The sequence below is a fragment of the Kryptolebias marmoratus genome, linkage group LG10 (assembly GCF_001649575.2).
Source record: "Kryptolebias marmoratus isolate JLee-2015 linkage group LG10, ASM164957v2, whole genome shotgun sequence".
NCBI classification, from domain to species: domain Eukaryota; kingdom Metazoa; phylum Chordata; class Actinopteri; order Cyprinodontiformes; family Rivulidae; genus Kryptolebias; species Kryptolebias marmoratus.
The window spans coordinates 17,761,386-17,783,647 of NC_051439.1; the positions used below are offsets into that span (position 1 = coordinate 17,761,386).

At 37.5% G+C, this 22,262-nt stretch overlaps 1 protein-coding gene across 1 annotated transcript in view; it reads right to left on the minus strand.

The window, feature by feature from the left end:
• Positions 1-21,740, minus strand: part of kif6 (kinesin family member 6) — a 48,800-nt gene extending 27,060 nt beyond the window's left edge. Inside the window, exons 1-12 of the mRNA XM_017431709.3 lie at positions 21,581-21,740; positions 19,793-19,902; positions 18,770-18,844; positions 14,627-14,774; positions 14,299-14,408; positions 12,937-13,066; positions 9,943-10,149; positions 9,324-9,467; positions 8,846-8,932; positions 4,864-4,967; positions 3,474-3,579; positions 2,054-2,201 (exon numbers count right to left, since the gene is read on the minus strand). Coding sequence (XP_017287198.1) covers positions 2,054-2,201; positions 3,474-3,579; positions 4,864-4,967; positions 8,846-8,932; positions 9,324-9,467; positions 9,943-10,149; positions 12,937-13,066; positions 14,299-14,408; positions 14,627-14,774; positions 18,770-18,844; positions 19,793-19,902; positions 21,581-21,640 — 1,429 coding nt within the window. The 5' untranslated portion in view covers positions 21,641-21,740. The remainder of the gene's footprint in view (positions 1-2,053; positions 2,202-3,473; positions 3,580-4,863; positions 4,968-8,845; positions 8,933-9,323; positions 9,468-9,942; positions 10,150-12,936; positions 13,067-14,298; positions 14,409-14,626; positions 14,775-18,769; positions 18,845-19,792; positions 19,903-21,580) is intronic.
• Between the last annotated feature and the right edge of the window lie 522 nt (positions 21,741-22,262).

Sequence of the window (22,262 nt, forward strand, 5' to 3'; positions counted from 1 at the left end):
GTGGCTGGAAATGGTGTCACACCTCTATAGGCTTGGTACACCTATAATGTTACATGCTGCAGACAGACTACTCTGTCTAAAGGACTGGTTGTTTAGGCTACTGCAACTATACATACAAACTTCACTATGAAGGAACATGAAAGCAATATGGTCAGTAGCATGTGTGCGTTACTGACTGAAATATGTGCTTTTTAACACGCACAAGGACAATTTAGGTAATTACATTTGCATCATGTGAAAACCAGTATGTGACAGCTTGAGAGGGAAAATATACAAAGGAGTGAGGAACTCACATTACATATATTTGGTCCAAGAAACACTATGGTAAAATATCTGCATGATAATGTTGAGTTTATTTTAGAGAGCTGAGGTTTGGTGGGTTAAATAATCAAGCAGATATCTCAGCTTACCTTCTAATGTGCTAGGATTTAACAACAAACCACAACGAGATGGGCTGAGTGCAGAATAATCCATTAAAGTAAGTAGAAATGCCATATTTAAACACAAGAACCATAATTACGATCAGTAGCATTTATCATTAACAGTAGACATGGAATTAAGATTTATATGCACAAACATGTTAAAACAGGGTTCAAGTGTTTGTTGGAGCATTGGCCCTGATTATAAGACAATTAATATTTCATTATTTAGGTGTATCAAGAAGTGCAGTGATCCAATAAAGTAACAAGGCAGCCAAGGGTTTTTCTGGTAATGTGGATTATCCTAATAAGATGCTCAATTAAGTTTTCTAATTGGTTACCCTATTAATGAAATTGCTATGTATTACCTTACCAATTTTTTATTTTTCCTATTTTCGTGCCAACTGCAAAAGAAGAAGAAGAAGAAAAAAAAAACAGAATTGTGCCATATGTTATAGGTTAGCGGAAGATGCTGTTTTACTCATGAAAAAGGTAGTTTGAATGTAATGTGCACATTAAAGCAGGCCATAGAAGAGTTATCTCTAGAATCATTGTAGATCTAAATCTGGATCCTATACTGGAAGCTATACAAAGACTTTTTACAATGACGTTATTCTTGGAGCTACTCTTTGATTAAGCTATTATTCATATGAATGGTGATCGATATCCAGGCATGTAGCATTTTGTGAAATTTTCCTTCCTCTGATCACTTTTCATGTAAGACTTTCTAGGTTGTTGTGTAACAAATCATCTGTGATGTGATATCATGATGTGAGATCATAATACGTCTGCTGGAGATGGTAAAAGTGATCTAAATGTAAAGCTGGAAACTATCTGGTGTTGCAAGTTTAAGGCAATTGTTGTGTGTAGAAATAAAATGTGTTGCTAATAAATTTAAGACGAAAAAGAAAAGGGGTGTTGACTTTCTGTGATTTACAACTCTCCTTCTCAGCGACACAGTGGCATAGAAGCAAATTTAGGCCTTTAAGAGGCAAGTGCCAATTTTCAAACAAAACTTAACGTTAGAATGTGCTTAAAAGGTAAAAAAAAAGCTGTACTGCAACAGATATAGGTAGGCTGAAGGGCCATAACACAGAAGGCTTGTTGTTCTGCAAAGAATAAAATGCAATTTGAAAAAAAGAGCCAACTCTACCACCACAGACAAAACCACAAAAAAGGGCCTTTTTAAGGAGAGCAGATGTTTTGCTGTTAAGGCACAAGCCATTCAAATGGTCGGGTATGTTGGAATGTGTTCTAGTTCAGAGATCCAACATACTGCTGATGTGTCTGAACTGAAGGCTACATGGATACCTCTGTGAGAAAGAATATTTGTGTTTTTTTTCATTATTTGTCCTGTGTAGATTCTCATACATTTTCTTTTTAATTTAAGGGGCTTTCTTAGTTCTAAATGATCAAGAAGTTCAATCTCTGATGAAGTCAGTAGCACCCAGCCTACTATAGTGAGGAACTTCTACACTACATGAATACATATTTTACTGTCTTCTACATTGTCCCCTTGGAATATCTCAATATATCCTAAAACAAAACAATTCAAACTACACACCTTGACCAGCAGTCTCTCAAAACTCAGAAAATGAAGTTATTAAATCTGGCTGAACCATTTCAAAGGATACTAATCTCATTATCTCGTTGCTTAAGTATCTCCTTTAATTTGGCCACTTCACTTGTGCTGACAATGCTGGCGTCTTCTCTGTTTCCTGTTGGCGACGGTTGTTGCTTACTGCACACATTTCTTTCACTTTGGTTGTCCAAAAACATTGACTGTAGGGAAAAAAAAGAAAGACTACTGAGTTATGAAAAATAAGATTTTGTTTGTCCAAACTACCTGCTGATAGAACAAAATGTTAGTAAGGGGATGAGGATGGTCCAAAAAACAAAACGGAAAGGTATGTGGATGAAATCATATTAGGGAAGAGGAGGATTCCCTGGGTTTATAAAACAACATCATTTTTACGTCATCATGCAGCTTTGGAACCCTTAACTGAGATCACACTGTACATTAACAATAACAGACCTAAAAACGAGAAAAGTGCACGTCTGTACATCACCCTGAAACCAAAACAAGCCGAGCGTGAAAGAGCAAACCAGTGTTAAAAACAAAGAAGAAATCAAATTTGAAACAGACAAATTCCTACAGAAACACTAGAGCATGATGGGGGTGATTCTTGCTGGAATGTAAACCAAACAGGAGATAGAGTTTGTGGATCATAACAAACTGTAGGAGATATAAACACTCATTCAAGTGGGATCTGGATCTGCATCTGGTGGATGCTGAAGCTTCAACCAAATTATAGCTCAGGAACACAGTAAGCACCCAAGTATCTTCCTTTTGGCTATTAGTAGCAGCAGGAAAACAACAGCTGTTTGAGAAATGAAGGATTGAATATATAACAAACTGTTTTTTTTTGAAAAACAAAAGTATTTTCCACTAAAATTTTGTCAGGTATCACCAAACACAAACATATTTTCTTTAGTTTTTTAAAGCAAATTCTTTTAGGTTTTTAGTTCAAACATTTGCATTAAAGCTGGCGTGTTAATAATACACCAGACATCAAAGTGATTAACACAAAACTGCAAAACATCAAGACTGAGGACATGGAGATATTCCGCAGATCTGGAATGTATTAAACTTCCAAACAGGTCTGAAAATGACAATCATATGTAATATACAACTGAACTATAAAGTTTAATTAGACTACCCTGCTAGAGAAGTTTTGACCATATTAAAAAGAAGTATCTGTAATGAAGGATTTTCAAAGAAATGATCGATGTTGTGCTGCTGAATCACTTGACATAAATGCTAACCAACAAAACTAATGGTCATTTTTTTCAGTCTTTAATTAAACGACCAGAACTGAGAATATCCTTTGAAGTAACACTTGTATGGTAATAGCATGTAAATCATGGTAGTGACTAAAAAGCAAAACAAACTTAGGAAATGATGAATGAATGAAGAGATCAGACAAAAATAAGTTCAACCAGAATAACTGCCTCTACATAATATAAACACAGAGATAACTTTCAATATGTCACCTTCAGAAAGGAAAAACAGCGTTGGATTTTTCTCATGTCTGGTCCCAACGAGAGGGTCACATCTGGATCAGTGTCATTTAAAAAAGCCTTTACTAGCTCCTCCAACCTAAAAAAGAAAAGACAAAGACATAAAAATACACACTTTTACTAATAACAAATCCAGTAGCAAGTTTCAACTTATAACACCCAACCTCTTCTGATCCAGGAAGGCAAATCGTTAAGATCTTTATCCGTATAGTTTAAATGTGGGTCAGGTGAAAAAAAAAACTATTTACTTAAAGCCGTGTTTCAACTCCAGCAGACTGACCTGTTGATAAACTATCACTAAATGATCATCCAAACACCATATGCTGAAATCTGGAAGCAGCCACTGGAAAACACCAGGAGGCAATCGTCCAGACGGATTCAATGTAGACACGCCAACCTGCGGTTTTTATTTTCTGTTGCATGTTCAACCTAAAAACATGCTAAGTTTACATGATGAAGGACTTAAAACAAACGTAGTGGTAATGTTTCAGAGCCCTGGAAAACATCATGGTTTTATGATGTAAAGCTGGATTCCAAAGCATCCCCATTGGATGCAATGTACACTTTGTAGGAAAACAATAAATCAATAAAAACAGTGGGATCTCAGATTCCACAAAGTTGTTCCAATGCGAGGTGATCTGTCATCAAGCAGTTGTAAAACAAACAAACAAAAAAAATAATGAAATTTAAAAAAAAAGTATTTTCTGGAAAGAAAAAAATGCAGCACACCAGAGGATGTACATATGTACATTTAGAATAAGAAAAGCAGTTATTCAGCACACAGGAAGACAAAATGAAGTAACAACAACAAAGAAACTTGTCATGGCCATGCAATGTGGTCACTATAGTCATTACTAAAAATTTCCAGTGTTAGCTGAACCACAAACAGTCCCAAACAGTTGGAAATAAGAGATAATCACCTGGAAATAGTTTGAAAAAATGACTTAGCGTGGCGAATGAACAGGAAATCTATCAGCTCTGCAGTGGGAATCTGTCAAGTTTTTGATGAGCCCTCTGGTCTAAACTCTGGCCCTGATTGATTGAGCCTCTCTGTGTTATATTTGGTTAGACTTCAGAGAATAAGAATTTAGCTCAATACTGACACATCCCCATCTGTATTAGTTATGTTGACACTTCAGGAAAAGATTTAAATAATTACAAACTGTGTCATATATTTGCTCAAGCATCAGCTGTTGTGATCGACACAGACAGCTCTGAGTGCTCTGTAAACATCCGAGGAATCTATGAAGTGATGTAAACATCTAAATCATGATTCTGTGATGAAAGGCCTGTGATGCGTTTATCCCAATATTAGATAGATTAAAAGCATTGAAAGTAGAATGAAGAAGCGGAGGTGGCATACTTCCAGATTTCCTCTGCAGTCAGCTGATCATCTCGCTGCTCTCCCGTCACCATCGCCAGCTCTTCCTTCAGTGACACAACCTCCCTTTTCAAACGTGCAATCAGCTGAAATACACAAACACAAAAAGGACAGTAAGAGGTCACCTGTGTTTGCACAACAAAACATGCACACAATTCCTGGGCACAGACAAGGATTTAGAAAGGGTCCATTTCCCTGCAGCCAGCTGACAATCTTCAAATGACCTTAATCTTGAAGTTTATCATACTTGTACTTGTGACAACAAAAAGCTGTATGTTCAGGAGGAAAAGCAGACAGCTTTTAGTAACTAATCACTGAACATGTTTAGTGACTCAAACTTCAAATATCACACCAAAGCCATACAAAGTTTTTGTCCCATTCCTGTTTTTTGGGAATAAAAGGAACAGCAAAGTAAAAATGAAGAAATGTAACAGTGAAAATGCATATCAATGTCAAAAATAATAACTGCTGGGTGAATAAATCTGTAATTTCCTGCAAAGGATCAATAAAGTATCCATCATAAATTTTCCCAAATACCCCTAAAGTAGTTTTTATGAGAAGTATAAAACATAATCTTCTCCAAAACCAGGGCCCAATGTTTATTTTGATCAGACAAATTAATACATTTTAGACAAAAATGTTATCTTTACACTCAGAAGAAAAAGCAGTAATCCAATATCTACAAAGTAACTATACAGACAATTCATTCACTGACCACTAATTGTCAGAGAATAAAGTCTGACCAAACAGAAACCTTCCAGACAGTAAGATCTGTGTCACTAACTCTTCACTTTTAATTCTTTGTTCTTCATATACACTTATCTGTTCAGAGGGATTAAGATATAATAATCTGACTATGTGGTTTTACTGTGATGCTATGTGACACTTTCCTGTTTTTAAACTTTAGGTGCTGCTAAGAATAAAACTGAAAATGAGATTAAACAAATATAGTGAATTAACAAGATGTAAATTATAGCAGATTTGATGGCAAAAATGGGAACTATGTAATAATAGGCAAGTTTTTATAATGTTGTACTTGATTGTTGTAAATGCCACTTCAAATACAAACACAAACACAAATAAAGCAGTCTTAAATGCTGGAACTGTCTCAGTGTTATATGAAAATAACAACTGCGTGTGAGTCACTCAGCAGTCCTGGCACAAACATGCCAGGGAGCAAAAGGTCAGTGGGAATCGATACAAGGTCAAAGGTCAGAGTGAGTGATCTAACACAAACTAAACGCAGGTATTTCAGCTGGCATATTTTCTAACTGGAAAGCCAAACCCAGTCCGACAGACAGACACTGTCAGCTCAAGATGCTTGTGAAAAGAAACAGACCTGTTTTGTGGTTTTGGTAAGGTGCCACTTTTCTAAACAAAAATTTTGCTCCTAATCCACCCAGATCATATGTTTGAACATTAAACATCATGGCTGACCATTCCTTACCAGAGCAGCTCCCTGTCTCTCTTTTTGGGGGGGAACCACTCCGTCTGATGTTAATTCTCACAGCTGCATCCTCAAAAATCCGACCGCCGGTTGTTGGTCAGCGGAATGATGCAGTTTATTTCAGAGCGCTAGGCCCATGCTGGCTTTTCAAAACCACAATGGGCTTACATACACTCCAAAATAAAAAACTGACTCAGACCATGTGACTGATTATGGTGTTTTTCAAAAGTCATGACAGTGCAACAATGCAACATAATGTAATAAAGATGTAAATTTCTTCAATCTACTACACATCTGTCACTGTCTACATGCTGACTAACATAATATCCAATTAACTTTGAAGCATTAACACAATCCAAACTTGAAATTAACTCCTCTTGTGCACAAAACCACCCACAGTAAACTGTAAGCACTAGAGCATAACCATAGGTTTTACACTAAATGCTTGTATACAATATTGCACAGAGTCCCACTCAAACATGCTGCTATTACAGGGCCTCCTTTTTATGAGGGGAGAGGAGGCAGTGTTTCCCCTTACCTCTTTGGGCGAGGTTTGTATCCTGAACAAGAAAAAAATAACACACGTTCTGTATTACCCATATCACATGGAACAACCACACATTTTCTTTTTTCTAAAAGGATGCTCGTCACGTTGACAAGACAACAAAATGCAGGAATTTTCACACTCACTTTCTGAAAATGTCTCTCTGGTTAGTGATAAGAAGCTTCTGTTTGTTTCACAGGTACATGCTAATAACGAGCTGTCTCTTCGAGCTGACATTTGTGCCTCTGTGAAGTTCGACTGTAGGAGGAAAGTCAACTAACTAGGCAGTTAGCCTTCACATACACTGGCAAACCAGTTCAACTTAAATTAGGCATTCCTACACGTGAAGCTTAAGTTTCACATAAGTACACAAACAAATGCGGCGGCGAGCTGTGAACGCATCTGATACCAGCAGAAAATTCCCACCAACAAAAACAGACCAGGATCTTTCTCATCTAAAGCTGACCTTAGTGCCCTTAGAGAAACTAACAGCCTTATATGGTGTGGCCACTGTGGCAGACTTCATTATATCCACAGGTCACTTTTCAGCACTTCATTCTTTCACTGTTCCATGAGTGACTTGTTAAATATTTTGTCTGGTCTGGCCGGTTTCCTGCTGTTCAGAAATCCCATTAGTACCCTGCAGTAGAAAAACTACTCCGTTAATGTCGCAAACACGCTTACAAAAAGCAAACTGCAGGTTTCAAACCAGTTACCAAAAGCATCAAGTCCAACAGTCAGTCAGTCACCCCAAACCTCAATAAAGAACATTGTTGCAGTTTTTTTTTTTTTTAAACTATGTTGCAGGCTTTGCGATGTTGTCATTTCAGTCAGCCAGAGAGAGAGATACAGTTTGGAAACAGAACCAGCAAACAAAATGAGAAACACTATAAATCCATAAACAGAGACAAGATGTTTGCCCATGGAGCTTGGCTTTGCCTGGAGCTGTAACCATGTCGAACCCAGTTGGGAGCAGCCAGACACTGTCACAATTACTGGGCCAGCCGCAGACTCTCTTAAAAATACCTCTGTAGGGTTTGCAAGTGGCCAGCCAAATCTCAGTAGCAGTAATACAGTAGCAGTTCATTCTGAGGCAGATCTGGGTGGAAGCAGATGACGTGGATATAGCAGGTATGGTTTATAATTGATGCTCTCGGGAGGCCTTTTCAACAACTATTAGCTTTAATAGGTATTGTATATAGAGAATGCAGAAGGTAAATTTTTGTCAGATTGGTGAAACTGCTCTAATTTTGACGCCCACATGTGACAATCTCTAATGCAAAGCAATAAAGGGAGCATGGGTATGAACTGTTAAATGTAAAAAAAAAAAAAAAACTGCAGCGAGGCTTCACTGTCTTAATGTGTGACCAAAAACCGTAAAAATCCCCCCCCCTCCCATCATTTTCTGCTCGAGATGTTTCTCAAACGTACTAAAACACCAATATATGCTGAAAAAAATGTCGGCTATCCCTGTTTTAAAAGTGTCCTTACATCAACTTCTGGACAGAAAACAAGTCACAAACAGGCAATTTGTACTTTCTAGCAACGAAGTGTAGAAACAGTTGTACAGATTACTTCCTAGGTGGATTTTTCTTTCTACAGGATGTTAGGTATTAGAACAAAATATGCTAAACAAGAATCGGTTACATGTAAACAAGACAAAGAGAAAATGCAAACAGGACAAGTGAGCAGTCTAAATATCACAAAGTAAATAGAAATTCAAGTCCTAAAGGTTTGAAAACTTTTCTTTGAAAAAAAAAAAAAAAACTAAATCTGATACTGGAAATTTAAGCTTATTCTGGGTTAGAGTTTGTTACATGTAGACTCTGGGTTCTCGCTACATATAATAAGCTGATCAGTATCAACCATATAACCTAAATGTAGAGTCTGGTCATGTGAAAAAACAAGTCAGCCTCTGTGGTGTGATTGGTATTTGGAGCAACTGGTGAAGTACGAGTGTCTGGCAGTCTCACCAGGGCAGGATCCAGTTCTTCATTCAATATGGCCTCATTCTTGATGAGAGCCACACGCTGAGCGAAGCGACACGTAGAGATGGACTCCTGGTAAAAACAGTTTTAACAACGTCTCATTATTTCTCTGCAAGACAAATAGAAAATTAAACTTTTAAAAAATGTACAGGTTTCTCTTGGAAATGAGACTACCTGTCTCAGTGAGATTACCTATTTCAATAAAAGCAAATAAAATGTTGCCGTTTTAAAAAGCGATAGAAAGTTATGTAAAAATAATTGTAATAATTTGCTAATATTTATGAATTCCCTAAAAGATGCAATCACAATATCCAGCCCCATGTGGCTCAGGATTCTATTTGGAATAGGTTTTATGTTTTGATAATATTTTACATAGTTTTCTGTTTCTTTCTTTCTTTCTTATTGTAATTATTTTCTAACAGAGGATTGTGTATAAAAATGACCACAGGTTGCCCATCCTCACATCAAGGTTCCTTTTGTCGACTGCCAGCGTGGCGATCATAGTTGTCATGCAGTTGCCCCCCAGGCTGTCCCTCAGAACCGACGTCAACATGGAGTTTCTGTATGGGATGTGGGAGCGATTCTTCTCTGACAATGCTATTATCACCTGAAGAAGAGAACAAAGAAAAAGCTCCATTTGTAAAACAAGACATACAGCGGCTGTCAAAGGTTTTGACACCAAAAGCTTTTAAATACTCATTGCAACAATCACATATTCTACGACCCCAAATCGGAGAAAGCTCAGATAGTTAGGAAACTGTCATTGTTACAATTATTTTGACTTTTATTTTACAGGAGACAGCATGAATCAAAGATATTTCTTCAATCAATTAAGCACTTTAGCTGGTATATACCTCATTTTTGTTTCAGAATTTCTTGCTTGGATTTGCTATTTGAGACTTTGACCATCAACAGACATGTAAGACCTTCCAAAGTTTTCAAAACAATCTTAACCAGTGCATGTCAAAAGAAATTATGATGAAACACACACATGCACACACACACTCAAACTGAAAGGGTGAAAATAACTGTTGTGGATTACTTGTAATATTTTAAACAAGAAAACAAATGAAAGCGTTCACCTGTTCCAGGTAGTGGAGTGAGAGGTTGATATATTTGGCTTCAGTGAGCAGCTGCCCGTCTAGACCCGTCTTGCTAACCCTGTCGGACCCAGCCAGGTCCACCAGGTGGAGTTTGGATCGCCGCAGGGTGGCTGAGCCGGGCTCACGCCTGCAGAGGTGCACGGTGAAAATACAGTGTGAGCGAGTGGAAGCCTGGTTCGTGGGAGTCTGAGGATGACAAAAAGAGAAAAGGAGGTTAGAATAAATTTGGAAGCCTAAAACATTGTGAGAGCCTTTTTTTTTGACAGATCTTTTTCCTTCTATGCTTGAAAAATGCATCACAGATTCCCACAAGACACTTTGAGTCAATCAACTTTAAAAAGTGTTTACTGGCTCTGAATTCTTTCAGGCGTAAATGTGCCAACACTTGCTTGTTAGGGTTGTGACAGCTCCTGACAGATCTTTCACTATCTTAACTTGCTGCTGTCATCTTTTTCCTCAGTCCAAATTCCCTTCACTCTGCACGTGTCCAAGTTTGCTCCAAAGGCTATCCTTCTGTAATCTGAGACAGCCTTTAGATGTAAGAGACACAGGTGTAAGGTCAAGGGTGGGGACAGAGAGTTTTAGACTGTGCACCACTAAAGAATAATCAGACTTGTTTATGTGTTTTGTTTGCTGCTGGTGAATGTAAAGAGGCCTAAAAGTCGCCAAACCAGATCAAACGTGTTAGGACATAAGAAAGCCTGGAAAGCACTGCCTTTTGTTTTAAACAAACAAACAAAAACTAAATCTAAAACTTAACCTGAACACAAAACATATTTTACTTATTACAAGATTACCGTTAAAATACTTTTGGCAATATTTAAATACATTTATGCACTCAATTAAGTAAATAAATCCTATAAAGTATCAGTGACTCCTAATTAAAAAAGAAATCTGTTCAAGTGCTCATGGCCAGCAGCTGTTTGCAGATAAGAAGCAATTGTTTGCTCTTATCTTTGACTGTTATGTCAATTGAACCGAGATAATTATCAACACACGAGACACCACGAGAGTCTGAGTGTGCACTTTAATAACTTCATTTTAATTTTACCAGAGGTGATGAAGTTCAAGAATAAGAACAGAGGTATACAGGCAAGACCACATCCGGCACAGGATGTGTTTTTTAAACAATCCTAAACTGTAAGAATGGCCTCAGAGGAAACAGTTCAAAATGTGTCCTTAGCTGTGAAAATATCTGAGACAATGCAACCTTACTGGAGCCTGAACTAAACACATGTTCTGCACAACACACTGACCACACACAGTTCTGAAGTGGATCAGCAGAAAGGAGCAATTTGGTGCTAAAATAGCATATCATTAGGGTATTATTGACTCAATTATTAAGAGCAAGGTTTAAATTTAGACAAACTGCTATGCGCCCTACCCTCCACAACAAGTTCAGAGGATGTTAACATGTCCTACATGGAAAGATGAGCACCTCAGGCCTTGTAGTTGTGGAAAGTGAGAGTCAGAAAAGACCAGATGAGAGGAAACATTTCCTGTTGAATTGACAGAGAGGTGAAGAGTTGGGAAGGTATACTTTATTTCCTGTCCAATAAAAGTGAAGAGGGGATTGCTGAGTCTCAAAGAGAGTGAGCTCATGGTCTGTTGAGTTTGGCATGAATGAATGTGTCATGTTTTATCCACATGGCTGAGATCAAGAGAAGAAAGAAGGCATTGCTGTTAAATTTACTGAAAGTCTCTGGGGAGCACAAACTTCTTGGAGCATTATGTTAGAGATGAATTTACAATTATAAAGATTCTTTGTTTGCTTCAGGCTCCAGAGAAACTTCTTGTGATAGAGTCCCAGAGAGAACAAGTAAGCAAAACTTTCTGTGTGGGTGAACTATTGCGGGGTCTTCTGGTCATTGTGAAACTCATATGCTAAGAATGTGTTTCCACTAAAATATCCCTTCAGTTTTACAATATTCGACACGGGAACAGTGTCCTCCAGGTAACCACAACAAATGCACACTGTTTTGGTAATGGGTTACTTTTGGTTAAAACATTTATTTTTTTTGGTCTACAAATTTACTGTAGTATCCTACGAAACCTTTTCATCCATCCATTTTCTTTACACGCTTGTCCTTTCTGGGTCACAGAGTGCTGGTGCCTATCTGCAGCCATCTCTGTGCGAGAGGCGGGGGACAAGTCCATCACAGGGCCACATAAAGACAAATGAGACAAACAACCATTCACGCTCTCACTCACACCTAGGGACAATTTTAGAATTACCAATTAACCTAACATGCATGTTTTTGGTTTGGGATAAAGGGAGAACAGGCAATCTCCATCCAGAAAGGCCCCAGGTCAGGAAGTGATCCTGCAACCTTCTTGCTGGGAGGTGACAGCTCTAACCACTGCGCTGCGGTTCCACCCAACTACTGAACCCATTTCATTAACTAAAAGAAAGAAATGTCGTCACACATCCAGTAACTGCCATGTTTCTTTGCATCAGTTTGTTTGATGGAAGAATCACAGCCACATCAAAAGTTGACTTAAAAAGAATCTCAAAAATGAAAAGCAAAACTAAATGGAACCCTATTATCCAGTTCACTTTTACTGTCTTCTATTTAGAGACAAACTAGTAACAAAAATAAACAAGGTGAGATCAGCTTTTTGGTCCAAAACCTCAAGTTACAAAGCAAAAGCTGACCCACCTCAGAGTAATCGGTGTGGGGAGTCTGAACAAGTAACGAAAAAAAAAAAAAAAATACCACAACATAAAGATAAATTACAGAGAAACTGCTGTTTTTACAGGGGGAAGAAACTAGTAAAAGGGTAAGAGGACCAAAATAATATTTTAGAGGGGTCTTAAGGTAGCTTTCAGAATGCATATTGCATTTTTGGAACAAAAAATAACCTTCATGGCACTTACCCTGGGAGTGGTCAGTGGCATTTTTGCTTACTGTTTACAGTTCTGATGAAGAACACTGCAAGCATGTTTGCGTGTGTGTGTTCCTCGTTTCTTACTTCTGCAATCATACGATTGGTGTCACCCAGGAAGAGTAGATTCAGCGCCTCCTCTTCGTTTGCTGACTGCTGCAGAGACAAGTTCCTGAGATGGATGTTCTGTTCTGGATCCTCCATTATCAATACTTTCCTAAAACAGAAAAAAAAAACAGTAAAACCTGCTATCAAAGACATATGTAAAATGTATTCATAGCACATTCATGAGACATGACAATGAAATTATAAAACTACATATTTTCAATAGATACTATTTGTAATCTCACATATATATATATATATATATATATATATATATATATATATATATATATATATATATATATATATACACATACACACACACACAGTACTAAATCCAGAGCAGACCAGATATGCAGGTCAGTGTGGGCTACAGCCCTGTCTGACATACAATGTATCTATATGGGGGTTCATAACATAATAACAGGCATGGGTTGGTTTTAAAAACAAATAGGTGGCTGTTTCATGCCCACATAAGACAATCTGAAACACAGGGTCCTTTAACAGATGGGGCTGAATGACTACTGTGATCTTACCACATCATTCAGCCACCACTGATGTGAGAGTATGGCTGTTTGACTGACAAGTCAAGCAGGGAGGAAAGACTGGAGAACACATGCAGACAATTATGTTAACATGTGTAGGTAATTGAGGTGGTCTGATAAAACAGTATTAATCTTATTGTAATTAAGCTCTGTGTCCTGGCAGGGTAACTTTCCTAAACACTCACGCCAACCCTAAATATAATTTGATTATTGTACTTCCACAAAAATGACATAAACATAGCTTGAATGAAGGTAATTTGCAGATCTTCAGGAATTCAAACAATGGAAAGCTGAAAGCACGATGCAAACAGATGAAGAGTAGAGATGTAAAGTAAGAATAAAGAGTGTTGGTATGTCAAAGAGAAAAGAGGGGTTACTATAGGGAGAGGGAGAACCAGTCAGGCAGCTAAAGGGAGAAATTTGTCAGTGCCACAACCTCTGTTTGAATCAGCAAGTGTAGCCACAGCATGGTTAACAACGGGCACTGTCTATTTCCAGAAGACTGTGATTTGTGGGTATTTAAAGTCTGAGTTGGGTTTTTAGCGAAAGGACAAACTTCAAAATTAGGTTTGTGCCTGGAAGTCCTGCTTTAATATTAAGCGTTGGAAATAGAAAAAAAAAGAGAGAGAGAGAGAGAGAGAGAGAGGGCAAAAAGGACTAAACAAGATCAGATGCATTCTTCTAGAAAGCATGAACAGTAAAACAGTAGTCAAGATAACAAGAAATCAGTCAGAACAAGAAACAGGTTAAAACAAAAAAAGAGTCAGAAAAAAAAACAGTTGTTTAGAAAAAGACTGACGGCAGGTCCTCCAGTCGAGATGCCTCATGTCGAGAATCCAAAAGGTCATATCCCAGCTCATTGTAGATTTCCAGGTAGGATATGTGTGTGGTGTACATCATGCTGCTGTCCTGTGAAGCAAAATAAAATTAGCTAAAACCAAAAAAAAGATTGATACATTAACATTTAGGAGAGACTTTTGGCACCGTTTAGTCAGGAATGAATAGCAAATGTTGTTAAAGATTGCCAAAAGGAATTTACATTTCCATTATTTACATATATTTTTTATCACAAGTGAGCACTTTATTTAACAAAGGTTGAACTGAAAAGCAGAAGAGACTCGGCTGACCTGACTGAAGCGCTCGTACAGGTAGGACAGAGTGCGAGGAATGATGCCACGATCACAGTAACGTTCGGCCCCTCCTGTGATGGTGAAGGTTTTCCCGCTGCCTGTCTGGCCATAAGCAAATATGGTGCCATTATAGCCAGCCAGTACACTGCACAGAAACCAATAACAGGCACTGAGGAAACCTGCTACACTTCAACTGTAACACAAACAACAGAATTTGGCTATATAAGCTTTTGTTGGTTAAGACCAGCTGTAAATGAACTTATTTCTTTATTTTTCTTTCAAAATACCAGTTCTGTGACTTAAACATGACTTGAAAGTGTTTATAAATGTTTTTAATTGGCTGCTAACATTGATCAATTCTTTGCAACTTACGCCTCATATGCCATCACCATTTTAACTTCTGAAGCTATTCTAAGCAGGCACTAAGAGTCTATGTGAATCAGAAGTGACACTTGAAACCCACAGAAAAGCGTGGCAGTGAATTCAGAGCTGCTCTGGCGGCAGACATCTGCTGGTGAGGGAGGAATGCCTTGGAGCATGAATGACAGAAAGAGCCCAAACCATCTCAACCAGGCAGGGTCTGGTGAATTTTGCTTTGGCATACAGCTGTCCTTCTGCACGTGCACAAAACCATGGAAACCAGTGATATTCCAAAATAATGGAACTCCTATAAGACATAATCTTTAAGTATAAAAAAAAACCCTGGAAATAAACCAGAAAGAAATGGTAAAATGACAGAGTGGCCTTAAAGCACTGATCGAATGTGTGGATAAACTCAGAGACTCGCCTCTTGTGAGAAAAAAAAATCCATACATTGTATTTTACAAGACAAATTTTGAATAAACTTAATCCTCCCACTTGTAATAAATCTGCCATTCCAGTGTTTGTGCAGTGGGTGGATATGCTGTGCTGTGTGCTGTACAATCCCACACCTTGCATGAGAGCAGTGCGGGGAAAAGCAGCATATCAGTTTATATGAAACACTTGTCCACTCAGGAGACTGGTGGTTCGTTAGTCCGACTTGGACAGCCAATGGGCATCAGTTCAGCCTAGCGTGAGTCAGAGCAGTGATTGGCAGCGGGGGAGAGAAGACACAGGCTCAGTGTTTAACCGAATGTCAGTCCTAATGATGCGGCATGGGTCCTACCACTGAGGCTTGGGCGTCTCTCAGTGCTTGTTCCTGTTTACACCTCAGCTTTCCTGGAAACTCAACAGAACTTTGTTCTTGTTGAAACTTTGTCTGCAGGTTTCACTGTCCTCTGAAGTGGGCTTAGAAGGTAGATAAAGGAGATTGTCTTACCAAACTAGTATTGTTACACTGACTTTTCCTCTCCAACAGTTATTAATGCTGGTTTGTTTTCAAGCTACTGTGTTGAAGACAGAAGACAACTGTTTTATGTTGTTTGTTTGTTTTTACACCACAGCAGAGACAAAGACTAAGCCTTTTTTGGCAAAGAATTTTAAACATGTCAATTATTATGAATGCTACAAACAGAAAGAATTAAAAAAAGAAAACTGACAGCTGATGTGTCTGTAGGCCTGAGCTTCAGTTTGACAGGAAAAATGCAGCTATTTAGAAAGACCCCAGACTAAACCTGAATAAATATTTCCAAGCTATACAGGCTTTATAAAAACATTATGCCATTTCAAATTGGTTTCTTCTCATGAATACTATACAGTATTTCTGCCTTCCAACTGAGTTTCACAAAGTTAGGTTTTAGTCAGTCCCAGTCTCTGTCAAAGCACGACAGAGGGTAATATACAGAGGACAAACTACAGCCAGAACCAGAAGCAGCAGTCTTGAGGAAAACTGACATTAAGTGTAAAATAAACATCTTGGATATCTGAATTTAAACCTTTGGAAACATATTAGGTTTCAAGTTTTATTTGCCTGATTAATAAGTTCAGTGTTTGGAAGAATCAGATAGGAGAAGATGATAAAATAAGTGTTTAAAAATGAGAGAAAAAGACTAAATGTTGGATTTTAAACCATGAGCTGACATCTAAATGTTCTGTCACAAGGATTATTTCAAAGTCAGATTTGTCTTGCAACACCAAATGTTTTTTTTTCTTATTTAATATGTAGCTTTTTGATTGGTTTAAATCAGTTTGATTGATTGTTTTTAAAAGCATTCATTTAGAACTATTTACCCCTTTGCCTCATGGGTTTTAGCTACAGAAGTAGGATTTCAAAGGGCTGGACTCACAGTGGACTAAGAAATGCCTAATTGGTGAGACAGACTGGTCATGACTAGACAGAATGACTCGCGAACTCAACACTGCAGACATAGTACTTATATCAAAAACCAAAAAAAAAGCCCAGCTCAAATTGATAAAAGACATTGTCTGGTTGTGACTTTATCTTGATGTATACCATCTGCCACAACAAAGGGGGAGCTATTAAAATGATGGCCTGGGAGGGCAACCTAATACCAGATCAGTGAACCATTGTGAGTCAAGTCAGACACATCCAAGCCTTTAGTCAGCCATTCCAGATGGCTAACTGTGTTGTTTATATTGTCCTAATAGCCAAAATAATCCAAAGCACTTGTGGGATTCTACAAATAGGTCCCATTGTGACTAAGATGACTGAGTGGAATGTCAAGAAGATGGCAGAGCAAAACTGAGTGGTGAAGGGAAACAGTTGTAGGAAGAAGGAGAGAGAAGAACCTTGTTTACATGACAACGACAAAACCAACATTCGATCACAGGAAATTTCAAGGAAATTCCCTCTCTTGTTGGCTGTTTTCTGTTTTGAAATTATATCCGAGCAGGCGGTGAGCAAATGTCACGAACAGAAAGGGTTTCTCTTTGTTAAAACTGAGTTTAACTCGTGTTTACACCATTCTTAGAGGAACAAGAGACCTAATGTAATTACTAAGTAAAAACTTATACACGGATAGATCATAACAATTACAAGTATTTTATTACAAAACCTGCTAAGATTAATAACTCATTGTACATATAATTTGATTTCAACTTTACATTTTTCACTCATATGCCTACTTTTCCTCAAGTCTTAATTATACATGCTGTATTTTCTCATGTTCTTTTTCCAATGTGTGCAAAAAAAACATAAACAGAAGGGTAACAGTGAGTTGATGCTTTAGGCCAAATTCAGAAAATCACTGACAGGTGAACAAAGTGACATTGTAGGTTAAGAAGGTAAAGTGTGAATTCTTAAAGTTAATGTGATGGAGGCAGGGAAAATGGCTACAGGTAAGGATGTAGCTGACTTTAGTGGCCAAATTGTAATAGTTATTCTGCTCTTGCTGCAGAATAATAAGTGTGTGTGTTTTTGATGAAAGCAGTGAAAGCACTACAGAGCTGCTGTAAAATGCAGAACAACTAATGGAGGCTTAAATACAGCTGTGGATGATAACCTGATGCATTACAGATGACCAGAAATTAGAAACTCAATCAGGGTGTCTACAAAAGAAAAAAAAAAGTCAAACTAATTCTAGTTTGACTTAAGAAACAAGTTCCACAAAATCATAAAATAAAAAATAATTTAAAAAAAAATGATAAAAGAACACAAAATAATACAAAAGTTAGAAGAACAAGAAAGCCAAAACTAGGGCTGGCTAAAAATAAAAACATGCTAAAATAAAGAAAACCAACAGACCATAACAGTACATGCTACATATAACTGTCTTTATTTCATCACTTCCTTTTTTAAGATGAAACCATGACGGGAAAAAAGAAAGCTACATGTAAAGTAAGCCTACATGTAAAATATAGAAAGCATAAAGCTCTGTGTTAAGGCCTAAAAATATTCTCACTCTCAGAATGGCACACTGTGCCATCTCACCTGCCAGCGCCGTCCACTTAGTGGTTTAAGTACTTAAAATGTGCCAAACATCACAGACACCCTCCATTTCCATCTTAAAGAAAGCTGAGCTTTACTGACTTCCTGTCAACAAGGATGGCTAAAGTTTGTGTGGCCTGGCTTCAGCATGGGTGGACGGAAATGTTGCAGAGCAGAAAAGATCAACAATATCTTTTAAGATTTTTGATTTTAGTTAAAATAAATGTGTAGTTGGTATACAAAACTGTTTTCTATCAATTAAATTATCTTTTAAAAATGCCAGAGAATCTAAGCAAATAAATAGAAACATGTCTTTGAAAAAAACATTTTACCTTTCTGCTACTGGTTTAGCAATATCTTCAAATATCTCCTCTTGTTTGGTGTGTTGATCGAAAATCTTTTGGAACCTGGAGAACATTGAGAAGAGCTAAGACAATGTAAACATAATAACTTGGTGAAATAAAAAAAACAGCATCAATTTGGTATTTAAATCCCCTCCTGTCCATGTCTTATAAAGGTCTTATAAAGTAACTATTGCAGCTGATCTGATCTTAATTTCTATAAGTGGATGAGGAAGAAGTTTTTGTGTTTCGTAAAACAATCTCAACCCATCATGTTTTAACTCACAGGGCGATGGGGGAGACATGAGCGGAATCCGCCCAAAGAAGGTTGTTAAATGTGGAAATTTTATTGCTATAAGGGCACAGGGGAACCTCCACAAGCTATTATGAGACTGTGTGGTTTTCGAAGGCTCTCAGCGTTCACTGCTGTCTGACTTTCTGTGAATTTAAGGCTTGGAAGCGTGGCATTGGCCCTGCACAAAGGGTATATGAGGCTGCAGCCCTTACTTTTACCATTAAACAGATGTTCTGCCTCTTCACTTCACTGACAGGACTTGGGGATGAATTATTCATGGGAAAAGTTCTAATGCAACCGCAAGAGATAAAAGTTTGAGCTTTGTCTTTATTTATTGTGGCTTTTTACAGAAGACCTTTGCAGTGCGGAGAACATCGTCTGCCATACTTTAATCTACAGGAAGCCATACTTTATATTCTGCACTAATGTAAGAGTAGTTTCCATTATAAAAACACACAACAGATGACTTTATGCAGATATATCTTTCTCATGGTTTTAGCTTCGTTCACCAAGCTTTTAAAATTTAGACAAATCAGAGACAGGTCTGAGAAAGGACAAGCCTGACATGCTACTAGTGTCAGTGACAAAGACTAATCTAATGTTTACATTATGTAACCTCAAACTCTATTGAATTTTTAATTATTTTTTTAAATGGATGGATCAGTCAGGAAACAAATTAAAGTTTTACAGCAGGCGAAAACGTTTTGTAGAGAATCTACCTGAACTTATAGCATTCCCTCTTGTTGTTAACAAAGCCATCAGCCAGGTCCCTGGGCACCACAAACTCCAGAGAGGCACCTGTCCGCTCCTCACTGTCCACAGAGTACACCTGAGGAAACCAGAGGCAACAGAAGACTCAGTCTGTAAATAGCTGGTAACTAAAGGCAGAAAATTTGCCACAAGATGAAATTTAGGGAGCATTCAAGAGCAGCTAAAAAAACAAATATGTGCTGTTTTGAAAGAGTAGTCTGCTATATATACATAAATTTGTTTTGGTTATTTTTTTCAATTTTATGCTGTTTTTGTACATGGAACTATACATTCAGCCCTTTTTCAACACAAAACAAATATATCATGTTAGGTTTAAAATATAGGTTTGGACACTTGTGGCTTGGGTATTGCAAACCCTCCCCAAAAATGAAAAGATGGAGTTTGCGGAGCACATATCCCGTGGAAAGCAATATAACTAAAGATGAACTCAGGATCAGTGCACAGAGCAGGCAGGCTCTGCAGATTCAAACCAAAACCAGGCCTCAGGGGAGGCAAGAAAATTGTAGAACATTAAACCAATATCAACTCAGCTCTAGCACTGGAGGCCATTTAACAACGAATTGGGCTAGGACAGTCTAAGCACCCCCTTTTACGCTTTTGAGCTTGAACATATGTTCTGTCATATGTTTCCAATGGACACTGATGCAATTAGAAGTCCACAGGGCTACAGAAATGAAAGATAAAACCTAAATGATTAGATTGGTTTTCCACTGTCACCCTGTTTGTTGTATAGCACTCCTGACCAACACTGTTTTTCTTTTCCATACACGTGTGCCAAACCTTGAAAGGCCCTTGAAACGAAGTTGTGCTCATTTAATTTCATTGCATATTGTCAGCTAATGTTAAAGAACCTCAAAAACTCCAATTTGCATGTTTCTTTTTTTGCTGTACGGGCAACACTGAGATGAAAATACATTTCCAAGGTTTCTGCTGATGAGAACTTTTATCTTTACATTAATGTTAAATAAAGACAGCCTTCAGATGTCTGGTAATAAAAGCACAAATGTGTTTGTAATTTTAAAACATCCTTATTTTTTGATATAATTGAATTTATTTGTAGAAAAAATGCAAAAAAAGGATGAAGTAAAACAGCAGAGAAACATCAAAAACAGCTATTGTTTTTTCAGTTGTATAATGCAAGCATATCAAACAAATAAGCACAAAATACTTTTTTAAAAGTATAAAACTTAATATGGTAAAACATAAGAGGCTGTATGGCAACAAACCTGTTTTCTACAGTAAAATAAAAACAAGTTATAGCAAGAAAAGCACAGGTGTAACTAAAAAACAATCTAAGACGAACACATTCCTTTCAGGTATGCCAGTTCCAAAGGCCCTGAAACTCTATTGTAAATTCTTATTCACCTGAATGATTTATTGGGACATTTCATGGAAGGGAGCCATCGTGATTAAAGTCATAGCTGGCAAGCCAGAATTGCAAAATCTCTTTCAGTGTGGAAAAGCTGTCTGTTGTGGGGCAAAAGCAACAAAAGTTAGCAGCAGGCTACTGTATTTTGGCAGGTGTACACAGTTAAACCTGTTTGTGGATTACATTTTAAATACCTGGCGTTTCTTCTGTTTCATTTCAAAAAAGAAGGCTTCTATTAAAACGTCTAGACTCCATAATACTCAGATAAGTTCTAGTAAGTGGACTTCTTGCCAAAACAAACATTGAGCTACTTCAATGAAACGCTTCTCCTTTGTGTGTGTGTGTTTAACTGAATATAGCCACTTACCGCCACAGTTTTCTTTGTGGGTTTAATGCGACCAAATATCTGTATCGTTTGTTTAACCATTTTCTTTGTTTAAACGGCAATTTTTGAGCCTAGCTACTTTTTTTTAGCTCGGAGGCTAATCTTTACTGTCAGCGCCGAGCTGGCAGGGACTTGTTGTACCTTGTTGCTAGGTAACAGCGGTGTCCTCAAAGATCGTCTATTGATGCAAAGATGTGTCCTCAGTGTTGAATAATTGTGGCGAGGATGTCTGTGGCAAAACTATTTCAATTATAGTAATATTTTGGCAAATTACTAATTAAATAAATAAAAAACGTGCATTTTCTCAAAATGTAAACGGACTATTTAGGTAAAGAACTCATATGGTTAACACATTTCTCTGATGTTATTAAATTTGCAACATCCTGTATAGAAACTGCAAAAATGGAGCTAGATTAAAAAAAACAAACAGTAAATTTGCTTTAAGAATTCTGATTACTTACTGCAAGATGTATAAAGCCAAAAAATATAGACAATTGTTTTTTATTGCTAAGTGAGGTACATTTCCATATGAAAAACAGATCTGTCCAAAGAATGGGCTATATGCTGTGCATCATATTTCCATGTGGAAATAATACATCAGGTAGCACAAAATGTAAATTCTCAAGTATGTGTAGAAGAACATATTTTAATTTGTAAAGCCTCT